The sequence below is a fragment of the Chrysochloris asiatica genome, unplaced genomic scaffold, assembly GCF_000296735.1.
Source record: "Chrysochloris asiatica unplaced genomic scaffold, ChrAsi1.0 scaffold00280, whole genome shotgun sequence".
In the NCBI taxonomy this organism is placed as follows: domain Eukaryota; kingdom Metazoa; phylum Chordata; class Mammalia; order Afrosoricida; family Chrysochloridae; genus Chrysochloris; species Chrysochloris asiatica.
The window spans coordinates 1217102-1243155 of record NW_006408798.1 but is presented as its reverse complement, the minus strand read 5'-3'; the positions used below and the strand labels follow the sequence as shown (position 1 = coordinate 1243155).

The 26054-nt window shown below is 41.3% G+C and overlaps 1 protein-coding gene across 2 annotated transcripts in view; it reads right to left on the bottom strand.

Annotated features, from left to right (window-relative positions):
* The window catches only part of DPYSL3 (dihydropyrimidinase-like 3), a 184335-nt gene that overhangs the window by 70278 nt on the left and 88003 nt on the right, over positions 1-26054 (bottom strand). The window contains exon 1 of one of the 2 annotated variants that reach the window (XM_006874501.1): positions 19563-19733. The exons of the other annotated variant lie outside the window; for it this stretch is intronic. Within the exon in view, the coding sequence (XP_006874563.1) occupies positions 19563-19601 (39 nt within the window). The 5' untranslated portion in view covers positions 19602-19733. Of the gene's footprint in view, positions 1-19562; positions 19734-26054 lie in introns of those variants that run through there. 2 annotated transcript variants of the gene reach the window in all.

Sequence of the window (26054 nt, the reverse complement as noted above, 5' to 3'; positions counted from 1 at the left end):
GTTATGAAGGTTTTTGTTTTCTTTAAGTTGTTGATAATACTAAAGGCCCAATCTTTAACCTTCATCAGTAAGCTCTTCAAGTCCTCTTCATTGTCAGCAAACAAGGTTGTGTCATCTGCATATCAGTTTGTTAAAAGTAGGTCAACTTTGAATTTCTTTATAGTTCATGGTGGTGGCAGCGGTGGTGGTGGTGAAGGTGGGCTCTCGAGTCAGTTCTGACTCATAGCGACCCTTAGTATAGTTTCCAAGGCTGTAAACATTTATGGAGCAGAAAGACTCATCATTCTCACATGGAGTAACTCGGAGATTCTAACTGCTGAACTTGCATTTAGCAGCCCAACTCACTACCCACTCATATCTTAACTAGGAGCCTTTGGGTGGTACAAATGGTTAATGGCTGAACTAGTCATTGAAAAGTTGGCAGTTCAAACTCACCTAAAAGGTCCTCAGTGACAGACCTAAAGATCTGCTTCAAGAAGATTACAGCTTTGAGAATTCTATGGAACAGTTCTACTCTGCACATATGGGATCATCATGAGTCAATACTGACTCTTCAGCAACTAACAACAACACAGTAAGTAAGGCAAGGACTCACCAGTCTAGGTTCTAAGGAACTTTCTGGCTTTCCTTCTTCCATGAAAAATACCTTCCTATCTGAACTCAAACCCACTCCCCTAAGAGGCAGTATGAGGAAGGGAGGGCTTAGAAAGAGTTAACTCTTTTTCTGGTCCTTTCTTGACATACAAGCAGACATTGGTGATGATCGATTCTCTTGGTTATAGTCTTTCATATGTCTAGAAATGTGTATGCTCACAGCTCTGCTTTGTTTTGCTAAATATGTGACTACTGATCCTTGGGTCCTGAATTTCTATAACTTCTCCAGGTATTATTGACAGAAAAACTGCAGATGCTGATGTGAAAACAAGGTCTTTAAGACGTCAGAGTACACCTTCAATAAAATTAACTCTTGAAATAAATACAGGTGAAGCACCACCTTAGCAAAGTAAGAATTAAAAATACATATAAATTTGAGAAAAAAAAATCAGAACTCAAAATTGGAGAATGTGAGTAGTTAATCCTATTAAAAAAGGTTTCTTCACCTTAGATGAACAAAGATCTATACTTTTATACGTCATAAACAGGATGTTCTGGAATGAATTCTAAACTACTTTTTATCTACAAAAAACACACTGACTGATGGGTGGAACTGTCTTCCCCAACACAGTTGTGATGAAGCCCTAAGACATGCACATATAAATGTAACCTTGTTTGGAAGTAAACTCTTTCTTTATAGATATAATTAGTTAAGTGAGCAAAGTCATGCGACAGTAGAGTAGACTGTAATCCCTTCTTGAGTGGTGTCTTAGAAAGGAGAACAGACTTGGAAACATAACCACAAAGGGACAAGACACCATGTAAGGATACATCTACAAGTAGGCAAAGGAAAGGATTGTCAACAGAGACCAGAATCTAGAAGAGAGATAGAGAATAGTCCCTCTTTCAGAGCCCTCAGACAAAAATCAACGGTCAATACCCTGATTTTGACTACTAGTCTCCAGGGTGTAAGACAATCAAATTCTGTTATTTAAAGCCTCCCACTTTGTGGTATTATGTCACAACAGGTTTAGCTAGGAAACTAAGGATTGATATTACACGAACAGATTCCCTGTACCTACCTGAAGGCGTGTAGACTTCATCCCTATTCACACATGAAGTGACACTCTGCTCTTGCCAACAATCACCATTTAACAGTCTAGAATTCTACCACTAGAATGCTCATCTTTGAACCATTCTGAGTAGTCTGTTCTTTTATGACATGTCTCTGCTCAGAAATGTTTCAAAAAGGGCTGTGGCTAAATCCAGTTCACAGTGGCAGATGTTGTATGTATGCCCAGCAAAGGAAGGCATACATTGTACGTAAGAATCTAGGGGAAAAAATAATCAAAAGTCACCACCTTTACAAGTCTCTTCAAGTTATCTCAGACACAGTGGGCTTTCACTTAAGTATTACCACTTTTTGCCTGATAGCAAAAAAAGTGGTTCATTTATCTTTTCATTGTTCATTTATCTTCCCTTTGTTTTCATTGTTCATTTATCTTTTCATTGTTTATTTATCTTTCCGTTCTATGGTAGACTGCCTAGGCCTTGGGGATAGAGTAAAAAAACCAGCCCAAACATGATCCCTGTCATCATGAAGAAGACAGACCTTTTGATAGCCGTTTTTATATGTGAGTCTTTCAATGGTGCAAGCAGTTAATGAGCTCTGCTAACTGAATGGCTATGGGTTTAAATCCATCTAGCGGTACCTCAGAAGAAAAGTATGGCTTTCTATTTCTGAAACATCAACCACTGAAAACTCCACAGACTAATTCTACTCTATACACATGGGGTCACCATAATAGGTCCAGGTTGACTCAAGTGGTTTTCATCTTTGCTTTCCTAGACATCTGTTCTCCCCAAAGCATCTAACCCAGAAAACACACATTAGTGATGTAGCCTCTTCAGAAGAAGAACCCTGGTGGCAATGTGGCTGTTTGAACTCACCAGCCACTCTGCGAAACAAAGAACTAGCAATCTGCTTATATAAAGATTTAAAGCCTTACAAATTCTATGAAATAGTTCTACTCTGTTCTATAGCCTCACAGTGAGTCCGGATCATTGTGGGTTTGCAATGGGTTTGGTTTTGTTTGGTGCTTCTTCATACATTTCTTCATCCATCCATTCATTTATTTATTTATTTAATGTTTGTAACTGCTTCCTGCTCACATCACTGTTGATGCAGTAATTAAAAAGATGAATTCTTTAAGACTATAATAGTTGAAAAGGCAAAGAACAAGTTAGCTACTAGGTTGTTGTTGTTGTTGTTGTTGTTAGATGCCATCGAGTCAGTACCGACCCATAGAGACCTTATGCACAGCAGAACGAAACACTGCCCGATCCTGGGCCAACCTCACTACTGTTGCCATGCTTGAGTCCATCGAAGATACTAGGTAAGTAGTATTATTTTAACATTGACACATGAAATTTAAAAAGGTAAGCGGAGGCTCATAAGAGCCCAGGCTACTTTTGATTAGGTTTTCTAAACAGGTATGTTTAAAAAGCTGGCAGCTACACATAGATCTATAGGATCTGAGGGAGCAAGCCAAGTAAAGAACGGATCCTGGTAAAAACAGTTCCTCACACCAAGAGACCAGCAAGTATGGAGTCCCAGAGTTAAAGATGGACTTGTCACATCCAAGAAAGAGCAAGAGATCAGGATGGCAGATGCCAAGCAATGGAGGCACAGTGGTAGGAGAAGAGACCAGGGAAATCAGGGGCCAGGTCATGGTGGGTCTTGAGAGCCATGGGCTAAGCTTTATTTTAAATACAATTGAGGCAAAGGAGCGATTTGATCTAATATCCATTTTTTAAAAAATTGATACTATGGTTATCCATAGGAAATAAATTTATAGGTGAGCAAGATGGAAGCACAGAAATCAGGTATAGGCTTTTACAATAAGATGAAAATGATTTGACCTAGTGGTAGACTCCATTTAGATTCTATTCAGAAGGTAGAACCAATAAAGTTACTCAGTAAGTATGCTGCCGCTGTTGTTGTTGTTGTCAGGTGCCATCGAGTCGGAACCGACTCATAGCGACCCCATGCACAGCAGAACGAAACAATGTCCGATCCTGGGCCAACCTCACTACCGCTGCCACACTTGAGTCCATCAATGATGCCACCTGGCTGATCCATCTTGTTGGGGGTCTTCCTCTTCTTCTCTGACCCTCCACCCTACCCAGCATGACATCCTTCTCCAACGATTGTTCCCTCCGGACAATATGTCCAAAGTAGGAGAGACGAAGCTTAGCCATCCTGGCCTCCAAGGAGCACTCTGGCTGCATTTCTTCCAAAACAGATCTATTGGTTCTTTTGGCAGTCCATGGCACTTTCAGTATTCTCCTCCAACACCACAACTCAAAGGCATCAATTCTTCTACGATCTCCCTTATTCACTGTCCAGCTTTCGCATCCATATGAGGCTATTGAAAACACCATGGCCTGGGTCAGGCGCACCTTAGTCCTCAAGCTGACATCTCTGCTCTTCAATACTTTAAAAAGTTCCTGTGCAGCAGATTTGCCCAGTGCAATACATCGTCTGATCTCTTGACTGCTACTTCCGCGAGTGTTGATGGTTGATCCAAGAAGAATGAAGTCCTTGACAACTTCAATCTTTTCTCCATTGATAAGAATGTTGTTTATTGGTCCAGTGGTGAGGACCAATAAATGGTACTGCCGCTGTTAAGTACCATTATGTCGGTTCTGACTCATAGCTACCCTGTATAGGGTTTCCAAGGAGTGACTGGTGGGTCTGAACCGCCGACCTCGTGACTCAAACTAACCTTGCAGTCCAGCACATTACTCTGCAGCACCATACTAGGACTCCACACAGTAAATCTATAGATGCTGTCAAGTTGATTCCAACTCAAGGCAATGTCAAGAGAATGTCAAGAGTGTCACAAGTAGAACTGTGCTGCATGGGGACGCTGATGGTTGATTTTCTGGAGGTAGATTGTTGGATCTTTCTTTCTAGGTTCTTCTGGCTAGACTTGAACCTCCAATCATTCAGTTAGCAGCTGAGTGTGTTAACAATTTGTACCACTCAGACACTGCATTGCTGACCTTTGACTTAAATTCAGTATCTGCTAACAACTAAGTGTCTCCTCCCTTTAACATGTCTGCTTCTTTTAATTAATGTAAAGTTCCAATAAATTTAACCTGCATATCTAAGCATTTATAAGCCACACAACCTTAAGGCAAGGAGGAAACAGAGCATTCTACATTCAATATTTAAAGTACCTCCATCTCATATATCTTAATGTCGAGGTCTATCAGCACCTCGGTTAAACTGACTTTTTTTAAAAGCATGGGGCAATTGTATATTTATCAAGTTTCAGTGATGAAAATACGTGATCGTAAAACTCTGGCATGAACAGTTTCCAAGCTGGCTTATATTACAGCTGTGAGTCTTCTTTCTTGCTTTAGTTACTGTGATCAAGTGTGGGTAATTGATTCTTCTTTGATGGGTCAGGTTCCTTCAGGGCCTGGGTCCATTACTATGAACATTAATTCTTTATTATCTGCACTGTTAATTTCTATATGTGAAGGTATACAATACTAGGCAGACTTTGTAAAAATAATAATAGAATATATATAGCTATTGTAAAGTTAATTCAACTTATCGCAACCCCATATATATCAGAATAAAACTGTACACCATACAATGTTCAATGGCTGTTGTTTGAGAAGCAGATGACCAAGACTTTCTTTTGTGGTACCACCAACCTTTAGGCTCAAAAGCCAAGTAAGTTAACAATTTACACCACCCAGCCACTCCAGTGAAGTCCACATACCTCTATTATCTTTTAAATGTTCCCTGATATCTATTTTCATTCTAAAATAATTGTTGTAGTTGTTGTTGAGTGCTTCCAAGTCGGTTCCAACTCATAGGCTCATAGCAACCCTGTATAAGGTTTCCAGGGAGCTGCTGGTGAGCTTGAACTGTCAACCTTGCAGTTCAAACTGACACTGCAATCTAGCTCATTAATCCAGAGTACTTGTTGTTGTTGTTAAGTGTCATCGAGTTGGTGCAGACTCATAGCGACCCTTATGCACAACAGAACAAAACACTGCCCTGTCCTGGGCCAACCTTACTATCATTGCCATGCTTGAGCCCACTGATGCTGCCACTTTGTCAATCCATCTTGATGGGTGTCTTCCTCTTTTTCTCTGACCCTCCACCTTACTACACATGATATCCTTCTCCAATGACTAGTCCCTCCTGACAATATGTCTGAAGTATGAGAGATGAAGTTTGGCCATCCTGGCCTCCAAGGAGTACTCTGGCTGCACTTCTTCCAACATTGATCTGTTGGTTCTTTTGGCAGCCCATGGCACTTTCAATATTCTCCTCCAATGCCATAACTCAAAAGTATCAATTCTTCTACAGTCTTCCTTATTCACTGTCCAGGTTTCACATGCATATGAGGTTATTGACAATACCATGACTTGGGTCAGGCGCACCTTAGTCCTCAAGCTAACATCTTTGTTCACTGCACTTTCTTGTGCAGCAGATTTGCCTAATGCAATATGTCATTTGATTTCTTGACTGTGCTAGGACTCCTAAATTTGAGTCCAATTATTTCCTGTTCATTCAATTATGTCACTACAATGAGACTTTGGAATACATTTTTTCTTCCTCATAATATCAACTTGATAAGCAGTATTTTCTAAACAGTTTGGATTAACTTCCTTATTGGAAAGTAGCATAGCATAATAAGTGAATTTGGACCCAGCTCCATTAGACAGTTAATTTTTGTTATTGTACTGTCATCTCATAGCAGTCCTGTATAGGATTTCCAAGGAGCGGATGGTGGGTTTGAATGGCCACCTTCACGTTCAAATCGACCTTCTGATGCAGTTCTTATCCTAGAGTAACACACATCAGAACTCCAGATAGGTAATGTTGTTGTTGTTGTTGTTGTTGTTGCTGCTAAGTGCTGTTGAGTCAGTTCTGACTCATAGCAACCCTGCATATGGTTTCTGAGGAGCGACTGGTGAACTTGATCCACCGTCCGTGCTATTCAAACCAACCTCGCAGTCCAGTCCATCAAAATGCAGCGCCACATCAGATAGTTAATATCTACATGGAATCTGCGATACGTTACTATAGGAGCCTCAGTTCCATCATCTGTAAAGTTGGATTCATACTAATTATTACCTAAGTATGTTACAGTAGTCTCTGGGTGGTGCAAACCATAACAGTATTCAATGACTAATCAAAAGACTAGAGGCTCAAGTCAACCCAGAGATTCCTCAAAAGAAAGGTTTAGCAATGTCTTCTGGAAAATCACTACTCTGGTACAGCTGGGGGTAACTTTTAATCGGAATTAATTCAATGGCAAAAGTTTTTATTTTCTTTTGGCTCATGGAGGACTTCTCGATGTTGTATTATTTTAATGTCTTTTCTCTTAGTGCCTTAAAATGACTCCCTATCCCAGCCAACACCTTCCTTCTTCACCCCCCCACACACACACATACATGATGTGACAAAAACACTAAACTAGAGCAAGAGAAAATTAATTCTATGCTTCATTAAAAAGTAAAAACTTTTGTTGAGTGACTTCAGCAAATCATCTTCCCCCCTCCCTCCTTCACATTTCTTAATCATTAAAATAGCAGGTCCATATTTCTCTTCCCACCTTAACCAAACAAAGTTAAGTGTTTCCCATGATTTCTTATGGCAAACAAACAAACAAATGGTCTGAGATAAAGCATACAACGTGTTAACTGAAATAAAATTATATAAAAGTATATCTTTTTTTATGGAACAAACCCAGGTTAAAGTCTGTAGAAGCAGAAGATCATATCCAATTGTCTTAAAACCTTCAAAGTGGAATTAAAGCCCTTTCACTCTGTAAAACCATAATTTAAGCCAATTTAGTTGGATAAACCAGAAACCCTACTCTGAATTTATCAATAACCCCAAATAAAATAATTTCATGAAGAGTTGGGGCACAGATTGGCATTAAAAGAAAGAGTATATAATTTAAAATAAAGGCGTCCTTGGAAGAATAAAGGAACAAAGTGCTAAAAACAAATACATATACACACAGGAAATATAAAATAAAAACCAGCTCCTTAGCTTACAGGTTAAGCAATTAAGGAGCAGGGGAGTGGAGGGATGGGGGTGGGAATGGGGTGGGGAAGATGAAGAACTGGATATGTTTCCTTTCCAGCTGTACAGCATCAGGAATTAAGACACTATGTACCTCTGCAAATGTCAACAGCTCCAATAAGACAAGGAAACAAGTAAAGGTAGTGATGAGGAAACAAATGTGGTCATTTGAGAGCTGCAGAAACAAAGAAGAAAAGCAGTTTTTCCATGGAAAACAACACAACTGAGGAAACATTTAGAGTGGTGACAAAAATACAAGGCTAAGAGTAAAGACAATGAGATTCAAATCTCTGGTCTGATTTTCATGATCTGGGTGATGCTGCACAAGTTACTCAATTTCTCATCCTGAGTACCTCTTCATTTGATTTCAATTGAAAAACTGCAATGAAAATGAAATCATCATTACATTTTTTTTTAATACCAACATCTTGCAAACAACCAAAAATATAGTACAATATGGGATTCGTTAATTTACTAAACCCCTAAGCATTAGGAAACTGTATGTTGTTAGGTGCTGTTGAGTCCGTTTATACTCATAGCAACTCTATAGACAACAAAAGGAAACACTGCTCAGTCCTGTGGCATCTCTCACTCTCGTTGCTATGTCTAACCCCACTGTTGTGTCAATTCATCTCATTGAGGGTCTTCCTCTTTTCTGCTGACCCTCCATTTTACCAAGAGTCATTTCCTTCTCCAGGGACTAGTTGCTTCTAATGGCATGTTCAAAGTGTGTAAAACAATCTTGTCATCTTCATTTATAAGGAGCATTCTGGCTATACTTCTTCTTTCTTCTGGCAGCCCATGGTATGTTTACTATTCTCTGTCAGCACCGCAATTCAAAGGCATCAATTCTTCTATGGTCTTTCTTCTTCATCATCCAGCTTCTACATGTATATGAGGCAAGTGAAAAGACCATGGCTTGGGTCAGGCATATCTTAGTCCTTAAAAGTCTTTTGCAACAGGTTTTCCCAATGCAATACCTCCTTTGATTTCTTGGCTGCTGCTTCCATGGTCCCACAGGACTCCTGGTGTTGAGCTGTGGGTTAAAGCACTGGACTGCAAATTTGGTTTGAACTACAAAGTTGGCTGTTCAAGCCCACCAGTCGCTTCTCGGAAACTCTATACAGCATCTCTATGGGTCGGAACTGATTCGACAGCACTTATCAACAACAACAACTTTCACGGGCATTGATTATGGATCCAAATAAAATGAAATCCTTGACATCAATCTTTTTGCTGTTTATCATGACGTTGCTTACTGATCCACTTGTGGAGAATTTTTGTTTTCTTTATGTTGAGGTGTAACCCATACTGAAGTCTTTGATCTTTATTTGTTGTTGTTATATGCCATGGAGTGGAGTCAGTTGTGATTCATAGAGACCCTGTGCAGGGTTTCCGAGGCTGTAAATTTTTACAGGAGCAGAAAGCCTCATCTTTCTCCCACGGAACAGCTGGTATTTTCGAACTGTTGACCCTGAGGTTAGCAACCCAGTTCGTAACCACTACGCTACCAGAGCTCTTTTGGAAACCCTCTGGGGCAGTTCTATTCTGTCGCATGGAGTCACTAGGAGTTACAACAACAACACTTTAAATGCGTAAATTGTGTGGTATGTGAGCTATATCTTGAAAAAGCTGTTACAAAACACAACCACAGCCTGCACAATATGTGGTACTATTTTTAAAATAGCTCATTAAAGTACATGTAGTCCTGGTGTGGCACTGTAAGAAAAGTGCTGAACTTCTAACCATAAGGCTGGCAGTTCAAGTCCACGAACTGCTCTTTGGAAACCCTGTACAGGGTCGCTATGAGTCAGAACTGACTCGGTGGCACTTAACAGTACTTTAAAGCCTGATCAATGGTTTCAGGCTCCATGAATATGCTTTAATTTGCCTTCCCTTCTCGATACTTTCATTAAAAGCTTCTGGTTGTTATTACTACTGATGATTCTTATCATTGTATGGTTTGTACTCAGAGATAATCTTGGTAAAATATAACTACCTCCACTCCTCAAACCAACGAATGAACTTTAGAGTAAGAACTGGTACCAGAAACAGCCCCAAATACAAATCCAGAAAAACTTGACATCAGGTATAATGGAATGAGGGACTAAATCTTTGAAAAAAACACAAACATAAAAGCATTCCATTTAAATGGCCAACCCCAAGGAAGAACTATGAGCAGCTCTTTACACAAGCATTTTCAAAGGTCAAGTCTGCAATGCATCTACAGGCTGATCTAATTGCTGCTAATAACTCTAATGACTTTGTGGTTTATATGGAAAGGCAGAAAGAGGCCTCACAATGGGCCTATGCTATAACCAGGTTCAACCAGTCCTGGGGACAATTCTCTCTACATGAAAGGAGGCATAACGTTTGTCAAATCTGACTTATAGTGACCACATAGGGCACAGTAGAATTACCCCATAGGGTTTCCAAGGCTGTAAATCTTCACGAAAACAGACTTCTACATCTTTCTCCCACGGAATGTTTAGGTTGGTGGGCTCGAACTGGCCCACCTTTTGGTTAGCACATGAGTGGTTTTGAAACTGTACCCCCAGGGTTCCTTCGATCTGTACATTTTCCTTTTAAATCAAGTGCAGTAAGAGAAATGTCATGGGTTTTTTTGCAAGCAGGAAGTACACAGGTACGTCCCTAAACAGACTGAAAATGAACCCAGATACAAAATCTGGATGAGGGAGTAGAACAGAGGCCAGAGAAAAAAGTAGTGCGGTGATAAATGAGTTCCCGAATATAGCTGCCCAGAACAGATCCTGGATTACAGGAACTCTTGTTTGTTCTGCTAATGCTGACTAAAGTTTTTCTTGGCAGAGTGAGCCTCTGCCAGTGTCTTAGAGCCATATCTGTAACTCTGTGGAGCTAATAATCTAGAAAGTTGTCAATGCAAATAAGGAAGATGAACAAGGACAAGATTTCAACTTGTGCACTTTCAGATCATCTTCTCACTTGAAATTACTGCTGCAAAATAAGTGCTAAACATATGTGTCCATTGAACAGATATTTAGAGAGGGCTTAAATTTGCAAAAGCAGAAGACTAAATTCTAGATATTCCATGGAACAAAGCAAAAGTAGGCCTTTAAACAAAAACAAAACCAATACCAAATCCAATGCCATCGAGTCAAATTCAACTCATAGTTACCCTACATGTAGGATTTCCAAGACTGCAAATCTTTACAGGAAAAGACAGCCTTAGCTTTCTCCCACTGACTTACAGCTAGTTGTCCAATGCCTAATCCTCAGCAGGACTCCTCTGGAGGTAGGTTATTCCCACTGGTTTGCAGCTATCACATTTAAAATATTGGCAAGAGCAACTAAAATATTAAAGACTGTGATGAGACTATACAGACACAGAGTTGTTTTCTGTTTGCTTGCTTGTTTGTTTGGGCAACTGTCATCTTTGAGCCCTCATCAATGGTAGTGTTATCTGAAAAGAGGGACTTTGTGGCAGCAAATGAATTGAGGTACTATCTTAATGACACTCATTTTAATTAACACTAAAGTTCTGCTGAGGAAAGACTTATCAGTCATCCTTATTTCTTTTCTGCACAATTTATGAACCAAATCAAAGCTCTGAATGAGGGTAAGGCTGACATTTTCAGAGGGAAAGAACAAGCAAAGACCCTATATGCAACACAGATGTTATCTGGTTCTACTGAGATTAAGCCAACAATTGCTATGCTCATACATTTATTTTCTCCCTGTTCACTCTTCCTTCACAGTGAGGGCTTTACAACTCCTCTCTTAAATTTCAAAGTAAAATGAGGAAGGGCTGAGCATGAGCTCATGCAAAATTCTAACACAAAATAAAGGGTCACTGGCTCACTGGTACTTGCAGAGATCTTGGGGATCAGCTAATTCAATGTCCCCACTTTACTAATACAGAATAAAGGGCTGCCCAAAGTCACATGTACAGTAGAGGCAAAGCCAGGTCTGAAACCACAATATCATGACAATCTCCCACCGTTCTCCTCCCTGCACTGTGTAGTGAAACAAGATGATGCCTTTGGCTCTCCTTATTTGAGGAACTCCTCTCCTAATATAAAATATCATTCTATTCTTCCTATCTCATTGGCTAGTACTTCCATGTGGGGGGGGGGTGAGGATTAATTAAACCAGAAGAAATGTGTCCTTGAATTTCAGATGTCACACATAGGTCCCCGGACCATTCTAACAAGGAACTCCCCATACTGACTTAGCATGTTGGGTGTGTCCTGTAAACATTTCTCTGCCCAGCTGGGTGGGAGCAGGGAGTGTGGCTCCTTTTTATGTCTGGGAAAAGCACAAAGACAGAGTGAGGAACAGTGCTAGGCCCAGATCTGTATTTAAGGATGGCAGAAAAACAGCATCTGCTTGGCCACTAGACACTCACACAAGGTTTCTGGGTAAGAGCCAGAAAGTCACACAGCTGGCAGGAATGACACATAAACCACCTTTAGGAGAACATACACTCAGTTGTTCCAACAGTGGTATGATAGGTGTAGTCAGCACATCCTCACTCCTCCTCCACCCTGTGAACCACAGGCCTGAGACAACTAACAGGTGTGGACAGCTGGAAGTGATGGAGGGAGGGATATGTGGTTACTGGCTTCCTTCTGTGAACTCACTCACTTCTAGAGGAATAAATCTTAGGATCTTGTTTCTTGAGCTGAATGACTTTATTCAATGTATTTAATCTCTCTGAACCTTCAATCCAGAATGCAACACAGTGGTATATAACTGTAGCTATAAAAGTTATAAATTAAAGGAGATAATCCATATACTTTGTGTAAGGCACTCAGAAAGCGCTCAATTATTTATAGCTTCACTATGCTTTCTAACTACTTTCTAACCACGTTTGGAACCACTAAGCTCCCTGGAATCTAATTCATAGAAGAAAATATTCCTCAAGTAGTTTCTCATTCCTGATTCCAGATATGAAGCCACAGGAAGAACTCAAGATGCCAGACTTATCCCATTCCCTTAATCTGGTATTTTGGAAGGCTTGGTTTCCATATATTGAGATAGACATATATTGAGTTTGAGGCAATTAGGGATTCCACAGTGAAAGAAAAGTCTGAAAAGAGAGCAACCAATTTCTCTGCATTCTACAGGGTCTTTTCTCCTTGTTTAGTGCCGCTGAGTGGGTTCCGACTCATAGCAACTATATACACAGAAAACTGGAGAAACGGCAAAATGGAGAAGTGAGCATGCGTTTGAGGAGGGGGTAAGCAAGGAGCAGTAGATGATGTATTCAAATTTCAAATTCCCTTTTGATTTAAAAAACCCAACCCAACCCACAGCCATGAACTTGACTCTGACTCATAACAACCTTAGAGGACAGAGCAGAACTGTCCCAAAGAGTTGTCATGACGATAACTTTTTACAGGAGCAAACTGGCACATTTTCTCCCATTGAGAGGCTAGAGGATTTGAACTTCAGACCTTGTGGTTAGCAGCTCAAAGCTTAACCTATGGCACCACCAGGGCTCCTTTTCTGACTTAAAGCATTGATTTAACTAAAGAGAGACACAGTAGCATCCTTGGGTTGTACCCCATTGTTGTTGTTAAGTGCCATAGAGTTGGTTCTGACCCATAGCGACCCTGTATAGGGTTTCCGAGGAGTGACTGGTGAGCTTGAATTGCCGACCTTGCAGTTCAAACAGCTTTGCAGTCTGGCGCATTAACCCACAACGCCACACCAGGACTCCTGTACCCCATTACAGTAAACTAATTGTAATTGTTCAAATGTAATAAGCAGATATACATGGTTCTAAAAATATGTCAATAAGAAAGAAAGAAAGAAAAAAAAAAAGGCCCTTTTAAGATATGAAAAGTTTCCTAAATAATCGTTCTAAACTAGTCCTTGTCAACTCTTCCTTTATTAGCTTCCACATTAGAAAGCAATTGATATTTTATAACAGTAGTGTTTCCTCTCTTGAAGACATTCAGACTATACTTTCCTGATCATTACCTCATTTGAGTCTTTCAATCAGCCAGTAAGAGATGCAGGGAGACATTTTATGTATAAACTGACAGTTTTGCCACATAGACTTGCATTTCTTTAGGAAATTTACTTCCTCAGAATTCCCCCAAGTGCCCTATAGGTTCTGTCCCAGCTACTAAGATTCAGAGCTCTTGATACACCTGGGGCATTCTGTAAGTACTTGAGTACAATGAAATCAACTGGTTGAGAATCACCACCAGCCTGCTTAAAATATACATCTGCTAAAATTTCCACAAGCAGAAACCTAAGATGCATCTGATATTTTTTCTTTGTCTTGTCTTTTATTGTCTCCCTTTCAAGATGCTTTACACATGTAAAGTTGTGCTGGGGTGATTCATCTTTTTTCTGGTCTCCCAAACTCTAGACCTTCTTATTTCCTAAATATTTATTTCCCTATTGAAAGTGGCATACATTGTATCAAAAGGAATGCGCTGACCCAGGAATAGGGTTTCACTTGACAGTTCCCCATGTTCTCTTCAGTCCACATGCTTAACTGCTACAGAGATCTGGGTCTTCCTCCAGTTTCTAAAGGTCCCTTAAGGACCCTTCACTTCCACTCCAAAACAAAACAAAACTGAGCAAAGTGGATGGGACCCCACAACTCTCAAAATCTCATGCTTCAGGTGAGATCAAGAGCTTTGACTACAGTGCTACTGCCTTCAGACTGAACTCTCCAGGTTATGCTCCTAACTGATGATGTTATCAATCTTAACTGATATTTCCAAGGATGTCTCTTACATGAGTGTGTACGCATGCACTGACACACACTCCAACCTCCAATGCAATGGAAATGCATGCATTATCTGCAAGACAATGTTTACAGAAATTCAATAAGTGTTTGCAAAAAGCCAGTTCTCTGTGATTTGGCTGCTGGGAGAATTCTGAAGCTCTCCACACCTTTCAAAATCCCAGTGGCATTTGCCTTGGGGAGGCAGTTGCTATACCCAGGAAGCTTACACTATGGAGTCAGACAAGAAATGGGTTTTTCTTTGCAGCTTTGCCCCGCAAATTCTCACTGGCTGATCTCACATAGCTATGTTTCAATTTCCTTAACTGCAAAATGGGTTTCTGCAGAGACTCTACCAAAAAAACACATAAAGGTGCTGGAACCTAAATGAGAGATTCCTGCCCACTCTTGTGGCCCTAATCAGATTGCACTTTAATATAAACATTAGTGTTGTGGGTTAAAGCGCTGGACTGCAACATCAGTTTGAATCACAAGGTCGGCAGTTCAGGCTCACCACCCACTCCTCAGAAACCCTATACTGCGTTACTATGGGTTGAAACAGACACTCGACGGCACTTAACAATAAACAACATCACTATAAACAGTTTCTACCTGCATAATTGAAACAATAGCTATTATCCAAAAAGCTGTTATTCACATTTACTTACTATAAAATGTGAGCTAGACTATCTTATGGGGTTTATTGATGGTGGCAAAAATATGCTTCAGGTTCTCCTAGGAGTGGAGACAATGCTGGTTCTACTTCTAAAACCATTTAGTCTACTAAGATCAAATAACACTGAGGAAAGAAGTAGAGGCACCAAGAGGAGTATGTGGGTGAGGGATGTTGTTGTTGTTAAGTGCCGTCGAGTCAGTTCTGACCCATAGTGACCCTGAACAGGGTTTTTGAGGCTGTAAATCTTTACGAGAGCAGAAAGCCTCATCTTTCTCCCGCGGAGAAGCTGGCAGTTTTGAACTGCTGACCTTGCGGTTCGCAGCCTAATTTGTAACCACTACACTACCAGAAGAACTCCTTGTGGGTAAGAGATAGGCACTTTGAATTCAATCAAGCAATAGATTTGAATCCTACCTCTGACACTTAATATATTTGTGACCCTGAATAAATGTTTTGCTTTTCTAAGTTGTTTTTGTTTTTAATTGTAAAATCGAAATAACTATAAAAACCAAACACACTGTCATTAAGTTGATTCTGCTCCTTAAGGTATCTGAGACTTTAAATCTTGGTAGGTGCAGACAGCCTCCTCTTTCTCCCATGGAGCTTCTGGTGGGTTTGAACCGCCAATCTTGCTTATCTTGCAGTGACACCAGGGTTCCTTGGAAATAACTATAGTAACTCTCAAACAATGTTAATTCAAGGATTAAAAGAAGCAATGCCAGGTAAGGCACAAAGCACAATGCCCGGACACAAAATAAACCCTCAATAAATGTGAGCCAAGGGTCCCTAGGATCTGTAGGTAGGGTAAATGGGTTAAGTTCAATTGCTGACATAAAGGTTGGTGGGTTGAGCCCATCCAGCACCTCTAATGAAGAACAATCTGATGTCCTATTCCATAAGAGTGTCATTTGTTATTGTTAGCCGCCCCTGAGTTCATTCGAATCATGGCAACAACATGTGTGTAGAGTAGAACTGCTCCGTAGGGTGTTCAAGGCTGTGACCTCTCAGAAGTGGATCACCAGACCTGTCTTTTAAGGTGCCTCTGGGTGGGTTCCAACCACTAACCTTTCAACTAGACGTCAAGCACTTAACCATCTGTGCCACCTTGTAAAGATTAAACAGGGAATTCCCATAAAGATTACAGACAAGAATACCTGGAGTAGTTCTACTATGTATGTAACACATAGGAGTGTCCATGAGTCAGAACCAACTCCATCCCAACAGGTTTAAATATGAAGTATTATGATTACAGCCATTCATTCATCTAACTGAAAATCATTAGGCATTTATGTGTCAGCTACTGTGCTGACAGAGACAAATGAAAATACAAAGTACCTGCCTTCATCTGTTCACCCATCTAAAACTGCCAGTTTCTGATATTTAGAAGCTAAGGCTACTGGAGAGATGGAACAGATACCCACACACACTGCCTGAGAAGGAACAATGAAGACCAGAGACCAGAGCTGCTCACAGGAAAAGCCTCAACCATTTACACCCACTGACAGAGAAATACACTCCTCCTGAAAACTAGTAAACATAAGATAGTAAGAATGCTTTAATCTCAGGAAAGCAGCAAAAATAGGTGGAAGGGAAACAAACCCACTAAAAAAAACCTACTGTGGTCTGAGCACGATGCAGTTAAGTAGAACCTGGAAAGGCAAGCACATAAGACCAATAGAGAGTGTACCCATCCATGTCCAGATTATAGTGACACATCAGCATCAGCTACTGGGTGGGGCACCCTTCACAGAAAGCACTATAGAGAACAGAAACCATAATGCAAATTCCATAACTTTGCAATTAAAAAATATGTTAGAATTGACCATGGGGAAATGATGTGATATTGAGATCCTGAATTTTATATACTGTACATGCACATTTGTGTTCCACAGTTTTACATTTTTCACAATACCCTACTACAATCATTTACAGTCCTAAAAGCACAAGAGCATATCTTTTTCCAGATTAGAATATTTACTCATGGATACACAAGTACAAAGCACAAGAAAAATCTACAAATGGATGCCTGTCCCTAAAGACCAACACCCTCCTCCTACCATGCCTCTCCTTCCCTCATCACTCCCTCTGGTTTTAACAATGAATACATGGCATCCTGGCTTGAAGAAATGCATAACCACTGTCCACTCTTGCTTTGGCTGGTTGTAGACATAGCCCCCCCCACACACACTCCTAAGCAAAGGTTCCTAAGCAGAGGCTGCTATGCAGCACCACGCCCCATTGGGTGCAGAGAGAAAGGAAGGAAGCCACACTGAAAATGAAAGATGTGCCCCTGGGAAGATCATCCAAACAGAAACAAAAGGAATCCCGTGCAACCCTGGCTCTTAGATTTGGGCACAGCAGCACTTACTGGGGCTAATAAAGCAAGTTATTATGACTGTATTTCTTTATGTGTCTTTAAAGGTGGCCTAACAGATACCTAGAAGAATGGGTGTGGCCCTCAATGCCACAACATAGGCTTAGTTAATAAGAAAGACTATAGAGGTCTTAAGATTCAGAAGGGAAATCCTTTCTCTTCCTATCCCAAAGAGAACAGGAATATGCATAAAGGATGCAAACTACAACAGCAGATATGGAGCATGTCTCAAACATGTTATAGCCTGAAAGCTGTAGTTCTTAGGGGAATAGGAATGAAAACTGAGTTTATATCCCAATCAGTTTTTTTTGTTGTTGTTGCTGTTGAAAGTAACCTCTACCGTTTTGTGTGTGTTTTTTTTTGTAAAGACAACTGGCATTGCGAAAATCCTGTGCACTATAAATACCCCCACTATATTTCTTCAATAATGCAGTCAATGATATCAGATAGAGAGGTAAAGGGAGAATGGTTTAAATCTAACTGCCTCTACCTAGCAAAGGATCCCTATTCACCTATTCTGCCCAACTCCTCCCCCTGGGGAGTTTTTTTTTTTTTTTTTTTTTTTTTTTTTTTACCCACGGGACCAACTGGAAAGCAGGTAGGGGTGGTATGCATCTGTGTGCAGTGCATGCAGTTCAGGTGCATGAAAGAGGCATGAAGCCACAAGAGAAATAAACCACTTGACAATAAAGTGCGCTAGGGGCAGGAGTGGCTCCTTCCGGCCTGTAGAGGGGAAGGTACTGCAATGCAACAGCAGATGCAGTGTGCTCCAGGAATAACGGAACAAGTGCAAGGAGATTCACACCCACAGCAAAACCTGGTAAATCAACTATAGTAGTAGGTAAAGCTGTGCCCCAGATTCGCTGCTGAACCTCCTGGGGGCCAACGGATCACTTCCTTTGTTTGCCTTGCAAAGATGGAGTAGCCATCCATTCTGCCACTACACACACACACACACACACACACACACACACCCCACAGACACCAGGCCACAATAGTTTAATCAAATTCAAGACAGACAAAGCACAATCGCACAGCTTCATGCTAAATTAACAAATGTCAGTGTTGAGATTGTAATGCTCATCCCCGCCTGTCACATATTCAGCATATTCACATATTCAGCATATTCCCCAGGAATCTGGATCCGGGACGTTTCAGGGTTTTTTTTGTTTTTTGTTTTTTGTTTTTTTTTTTTTGCCTTGCTCTACACAGCAGAAGATGTTACCTGATTGTGGCAAGTCCCCTCTCCACCCTACCCAAGACACGCCCAGCGCATCTGACACCCGCCCGCGGGCCCCTGATGCTTGGTCCTCACACAATGGCAGTTGGATCCCGTATACACAGTGTACGTCTGCAACACAAACTAAAATCTGCCTAACCACTCAACCTTTTCTTGAGATAAAGTGGAAAAAGACATGAAAAATGTAAAATGCATAATTCCTTCTGCAGCCTCGTTAGCTGTCCAGTCCGAAAATGACGCACCGAAAGATGAATTGGGGTGATTAAAGACAAGAAGGGGACACAGCAGTAGCAATGACCCAGGCATCCTAGAGGTTCTCAGCAGGGGAAGTGGGGAGCAGAGACGCGGGATGAAGCTAGGAGAGGGGTGCGGTCGGGACTGCCTACTATTCCAAGGGTGAAAGGTGTCATTTCTCTGTAAATCGCCGGCTGAAAGGAACCTTAAACAAAACGCGCATCTCAGCCAGAGACGGTGCAAAGGACATCCCAGGCGGCACAGGGTCCAGAGAGGGGCAGGAGCCCGGTGCTATTTGGAAACTACACGATAGTAGGGAGAAAGGATAAATAATCCGCAGTTCTCCTAGCCACTGTTTGGATTTCCTCTTTGTTTTGTTTTCCCCAAGCCCCAGGGTCGCGCGTCTCTCTGGCGCCCGCCGCGCCGGCTAGACTGACCGCCACTCGCCACCACCCGGATTCCCGGGCCCGGGTCCCTCCCTGGGGATCAGGTCAGGGAAGGCTTGAGGTCAAAACTGCCCTCGCCGGCGCATCGGTCAGCGAGTGAGCGAGCGAAGGAGCAAGAAAAGCAGGGGTGCTCGGTGGCCGGACTCACCGTGATCCGGGGGATGTTCTTCTTGCCTTGGTAGGACATGGTGGCGGCGTTGGTTGCAGTAGCTGCCTCCCTCCCTCCTTTCTCTGCTCCTGCACGCCGGCGCCTTCCTCCGCGCACAGCGCCCGGAGATCAGGTGGAGCGAATGGTGCGCTGGCCACGGCCGCCGCCTCCTCTCGCCTCCGCCCCCCTCCCGGGCTCCCGCGGCGGCTGCCAGAGACAATAGTAAATTTCCCTGGTCCTCCTTTCACCCCGACCCCCCCGCCACACACACCCCCCTCTACTAGCGTACACGCCCGGGTGTTGGTTCCCCCGGTTTTTTTTTTCTTTTGAGGTGCCAGCTGAGACCCCTTAAGACAAGAATGGCTGATCTGCGACTCCTCCCTCCTCTCTCTTATCCCTATTGATTTTGCTCTTCGAATCTGCCTCACCCACTTTTCTTTTTCTTCCTTTTCTTTCTTTTTTTTTTTTTTTTTTAAATATGATTTGGGAGTGTGGCCGAGCTAGCCTACTCCACTGCCACCAGGAGGCGTCAGGGACTTTTCGGGATGGGGATGTTGCAACCTAGGGTGCAGGGAAAGATGTACCAACATCCGCCCTCTTGGCCTCACTTGCCAAGCTCGGCCAGGGGCCAAAGTCGCGGACCAGCCCCTTGTGTGATTTCCCACCATCACTACGCTCGGTTCGGAAAGGAGACGGCTCCGGACTTCCTTCCTGGAACTCGCTCTCCTCCGCCATGGTGCAGGATGGATATGACTGCCGCCGCCTTTGTTACAGACCGGCTCTGGGGCGCCGCCTCCGCTGGTCTCTGGGTGTGTAAACAGCGGGTGCAATCCCTTAGAAAGCCAAGAAATGGTCAGACTTCGCGCAGCCTGGCCTGCCTGCTGGCACCCCGAGAACGTGAAAACATGTATTAGAAAATGTAAACTGCAGTTATTCACTCTTGGAGGCTGTGGTGAGGGCGGTGACAATTAACATGCATCATTTTCTATATTTTTAAAAACCTCTCAAAATCATAATTTAAAAAGAAACTCTACAGCCTGACTCTTAGGATCTAAGAAAGAACATTGATGTCAGTTTGAAAAAAAAAAAAAAAAAGTAGAAAGCACCTGCGTAGGAAAGGGCACGTCATAGAGGGCTGTGCAGCTGACGGGCAGCCATGAATTTTGTGTGTAGTACTACCACACCGCTCTCCCTCGGAAGTGAACCACACGTGCATTACTCCAAATGCACGTGCAAGGCTGATAGACAAAGGTTAATATGTTATTAGAGAAAAAACATGGTCTTTCTACTCTAGAATAGTGTCCTTCAGTTACTAGCTGTAATCAAACAGTCAGGGGGCTCAAATTTGGAGGAGCCAAGCCACTCTAGTTGGGTTATAGTGGTGGTTTGGGATGGGGTTGGGGACCTTCCCCAACAGTTCTGGAGAATAATCACAGATATGATATTTAAAATAACCTCTCCAAAACGGTGCGTTACTATGCCACAATTGAAAAAAAAATCTCAAGAAAAGCCTACCCCCAAACTCCAACTGTCAACCTTAACACCTTACCTAAAAAGAAATTCAGTAGATAGCACTGGTAGTGGTGGTGGTGGTGTGCCTTGGAGTCGGTTCCTAAGCCTGGCTCAACCTGCATTGGCAATCTTGAACACTTTTCTATAAGGCCTGCCATGGATCATACTTACTCATTTAAACTGAGGGTTTACTATGCAACAAAAAAAGCTTCATATGGCATGTAGAGAAAGAGTATAGAATACTCCCACACAGGCTTTCCATAAACCTGAAATAAACCAGCCAGGTCATACAATCAATGGACAGATTTAGGTCCCCTTAAACACCCTTCTCCTTATTAAATTAATCCAGGCTTCCACTTATTCATGGGTAAGGAAACCAAATGCAGTTTTCACAGGAAAGCCCTAGCATTCTCCACTTCATTTCTGTGATTCTCTGTCAAGGAGGATGAATGCTAGGCAAAGGTCACCTCCCTGCACACTTTTACAAAGCACAGGAGAGGGGGAAAAAAAAAAAAAGATTGAAGTCAGAGGCACGCCCTAGACATTTTGCTTTGTTCTTTAAAGGGTAAGTGCTGAGACCACTAGCCAACAGTTGTGAAGTTACAAAGCATTCTGGGGGATTGGCATGCAAATGAGCAGGATTAAATTTAGAACCTAGTAAAAGGAGAATTAACTACATACTTTAGAAGCCTCCAGAGTTCGGAGTGTCTTTCCATAGACTTTACTGCCCAAAGCTTGCTGGAAGGGCTCTTGCAAAAATGTTTCTTAAGAAAAGCAAAATTATGTAGGGATTTTTACAACCCTAATGCTTTTTTTTTTTTTTTTTAATTGCATTGAGTTTCTTTCACCCTAAATATTTCCTGTTACTGTCATTATAGATTTACACCATAATTTCAATCACTTGATAATTGAATGTGTGTCTGTTGTTTCAAATTAGAAGTCTTGGTTAAACCCTTTGAGGTCAGGTTTGCAGGCAAGAGGCCATACCCTATAGGAACTGTGATGTGTAGCCCTGACAAGACTGTTGTGACAAGCCAAGCACAGGAATGCGTACTAACCAGCTAATCAGTTCAAGCTGTTGGCATCGCCAGAAATATACAACAAACACTATTTCTTCCCTTCTTTGCTCTTTCAAGTGCCTTTCTCTGGCTTCATTCAAAATACAAGTGTTTAAGATGAGTTTAAAGGAAAAAGCTTTCCTTGGCTATGCATAGATTTCAAGAAATAAAGAAAGGCAGCCATCAACACAGGATGCCTCTGTGTCTGGCCAAGAGAGCAGGGAGCAACCAAGTATAGATGTTTTCTACAGTAGAGTGACTCTGAATGGTTTTCCTTGGATACACCACAGTGTTTGGCTTTCCGGATCTCAGGAAACATTAGAGAAAAGGAAAAGATAAGACAAAGGAGATGGAGATAGAGACACAGAGTTTAGATTTACAGTCCCAAGGAAACGTAATTTTTGCCACCAAACCTGCCACATCTGCAAATTTCCATACTTTGGAAACGGCTACTTTATTCTAGTTGCCCACACTACATTTTTCATGGCATCTTTAACTTCTCTCCTCTCGTACACCATATCTAATCTATCAACAAATGTAATTGGTTCTATCTTTTAATATATATCCAGATGAACTCTTCTATCTACAAAGCTAGTCCCTGTGTCGAGCCACCAGTATTTCTCACCTGGACTACTGCAGTGAACTCCTTCTTCACCATCAGCCATTCACTTGTGCATTCTCACAATAGTCACATAATATTTACTGTCTGCTTACTGTGTACTATTACTAATACTATTTTTCTAGGTATTAGTATTAACAGGACTGGTGTGGCACTGTAGGATACACACTGGACTGGTAAGGATGACAGTTCAAATACACCAGTTGCTCTTAGAAACCCTATTTGTTGTTGTTCGTAAGTGCCATGGAGCCTGTTATGAATCATAGGGACCCAGTATAGGGTTTCCGAGAAGCAGCTGGTGAATTTGAACTGCCAACCTTGCGGTTCAAAACTGACCTTGTTGGTCTAGTGCTTATCCTACATTGCCACAACAGGACTCCATTACAGGGTCTCTATGTGTTGGAACCTACTAGGCGGCACACAACAACAAGTGTTATTGAAATGAATACTAAATCCCAGATATCAGGGCATTTACACATTTATTCAAAACAGCACTGCCTGCCACTTGCCCTACTTTGTCTTCATGAAGATTTCCACCATCTGACATATTAACTTATTATTGGTGTACTGCCCTTCTCTCCTTCAGTAGAATGTAAGCTCCTTGAGGGCAGAATTAGCATGTTTTATTCACTTCTGTGTCCTGAGTACCTGAAATAGGACCTTGCCCATAGGTATTGTTCAATAATTATTAAGTTAATTAATATGATATTTTTAAAAATTGATTGATGAAAGAATAGATAGGCAGATAAGGGCTTTCTTATAAGTAAAGGGCGCATGGTTAGAATCTGGGTTTAAGAAAATATGTTTTTTTTTTCTCCAAGGTTTCTGGCGTGACGCTGCAGGGGTTTTCCTCTTTTTGGCTGACCATCTACTTGACCAAACATGATATCCTACTTGAAGGACTGGTCCATTCTGATGATGTGTCCAAAGTACGTGAGACAAAGTCTCACCATACTCCCTTCTAAGAAGCATTCTGGCAATATGTCTTCCAGGACAGATTTGTTTATTCTTCAGGTTGTCCATGGTATATTCAATACTCTTCACCAACACCATAATTCAAAGCCATCAGATTTTCTTCTCTCTGCCTTATTCATTGCCCAGCTTTTACATGCATATGAGTTTATTGAAAATACCATGGCTTGGGTCAAGCAAACATTAATTCTCAAAGTGATAGCTTTGCTTTTTAATATTTTAAAGAAGTATTTAGCGGAAGACTTGCATCATTTGATTTTTTGTCTGCTGCTTCCATGACTGTTAATTGTGGATCCAAGAAAAATTAAATACTTAACAATTTTAATATTTTTTGCATCATAATGGTAAATTGGTCCAGTTGTTAGGATTTTTGCTTTCTTTACATAGAGGTGTAATTCATACTGAAGGCTGCACTCTTCGATTTTCATCAGTAGCTGTTTAGGAACTCTTCACTTTTAGCAAGCAGGATTGCATCATCTGCATAATGAAGTTTGTTAATGAACCTAATGCCACATTCTTTTTCATATAGTCAAGATTCTTAGATTATTTGCCCAGCATAGAGACTGAATAAGTATGGTGGAAGGATATAACCCAAACACACACCTTTCTTGATTTTAAATCACTCATTAATTATTTCCTTGTCTGTTTGAATGACTGCCTACAGGTCTCTGTCCTATAACCAGATAATGCATGATCATAATTAAATATTCTGGAATTCCCAGTATACACAATGTTATCTGCTGAAAGCACAGGACACCAGAAAGATGTTTACTTGTGCTTTATTGAGTATGCAAAGGCTTTTGACTATGTGAATAAAGACAAACTATGGTTAACTTTGGAAAGAATGGGTATTCCAGAACATTTAATTGTGCTCAGGAGGAACTTGTACAGAGACCAAGAGGCAGCAGTTAGAACAGAACAAGAAGATAATAAATGGTTTAAAATCAGGAAAAATATGCAGCAGGATTGTATTCTTTCACCATACTTATTCAGTCTATATTGTTGTTGTTAAGTGCTGTCCAATTGGTTCTGACACATAGTGACCTTGTATGGAGTTTCCAATGAGTGGCTGGTGAGTTTGAACCACCAACCTTTTGGTTCAAACCAACCTTGAGGTCCAGTGCTTATCCTACAGCACTACACCAGGGCTCCTGTACACAGAGCAAATAATCTGAAAAACTGGATTATATGACAAGCATGGCTGGATTATATGAAGAAGATTGGAAGAAGGTCCTTAACAACCTGTGATATGCAGATGATATAACCTTGCTTGCTGAAAGCGAAGACGACTTAAAATACTTACTGATGAAGATCAATGACTACAGCCTTCTGTATGGATTGTACCTAAATGTAAAAAACAAAACAAAAATCCTTAAAACTGGATCAATAAAGAACATGATAAATGGAGAAAAGATTGACATTGTCAAAGACTTCATTTTGCTTGGATTCACAGACAACATTTACGGAAACAGCAGTCAAGAAATCAAAGAATGATTGCATTATGCAAATCTGCTGCACAAGTCCTCTTCAAAGAGTAAAGTCAGAGGACTAAGGTGCGCTGGCCCCAAGCCATGATAGTTTCAATCGCCTTATATGCATATGCAAGGTGGACAATGAATAAGGAAATTTGATGCATTTGATTTTTGGTATTGGAGAAGAATGGTGAAAGTGCCACAGACTGCCAGAAGGACAAACAATCTATCTTGGAAGTGTAGTCAGACTGCTCCTTAGAAACCAGAATGGCAAGACTTATTATCTCATACTTTGGACATGTTATCAGGAGGGATCAGTTCCTGGAGGACATAATGCTCGGTAAATTGGATGGTGAATGAAAATGAGGAAGATCCCCAACAAGATAGATTGACGCAGAAGCAACAGCAATGCACTCAAGTCTAACAATTGTGAGGATGATGCATGGCCAGGCGATGTTTAATTCTGTTGTGCTAAGTTGGAATCAGCTTGACAGCACCTAAAAAGAGCAGCAAACAGTATTATGATCCACATAGTCTGATGCTTCTGCACAGCCAATAAAATACAGATAAACATCTTTCTGGTGTTTTCTGCTTTCAGCCAAGATCCATCTGACATCAGTAATGATACTCCCTGTTCCATGTCCTTTTTATGAATCTCGCTTGAATTGCTGGCAATTTTCTGTTGAGGTACTGACTGCTACAAGCCTTTCAGTTATCTTCAGCAAAATTTTACTTGCATGTAATAGTAATGCATCAGATTTGAAGACACTGTAGTTATAGCTGGGGAAGAGCTGCTGCCAGGGTACAGAAATAATGAATCGGTCGGCTGTGGAATTTAACAAGAGTTCTGCTAGCTGCA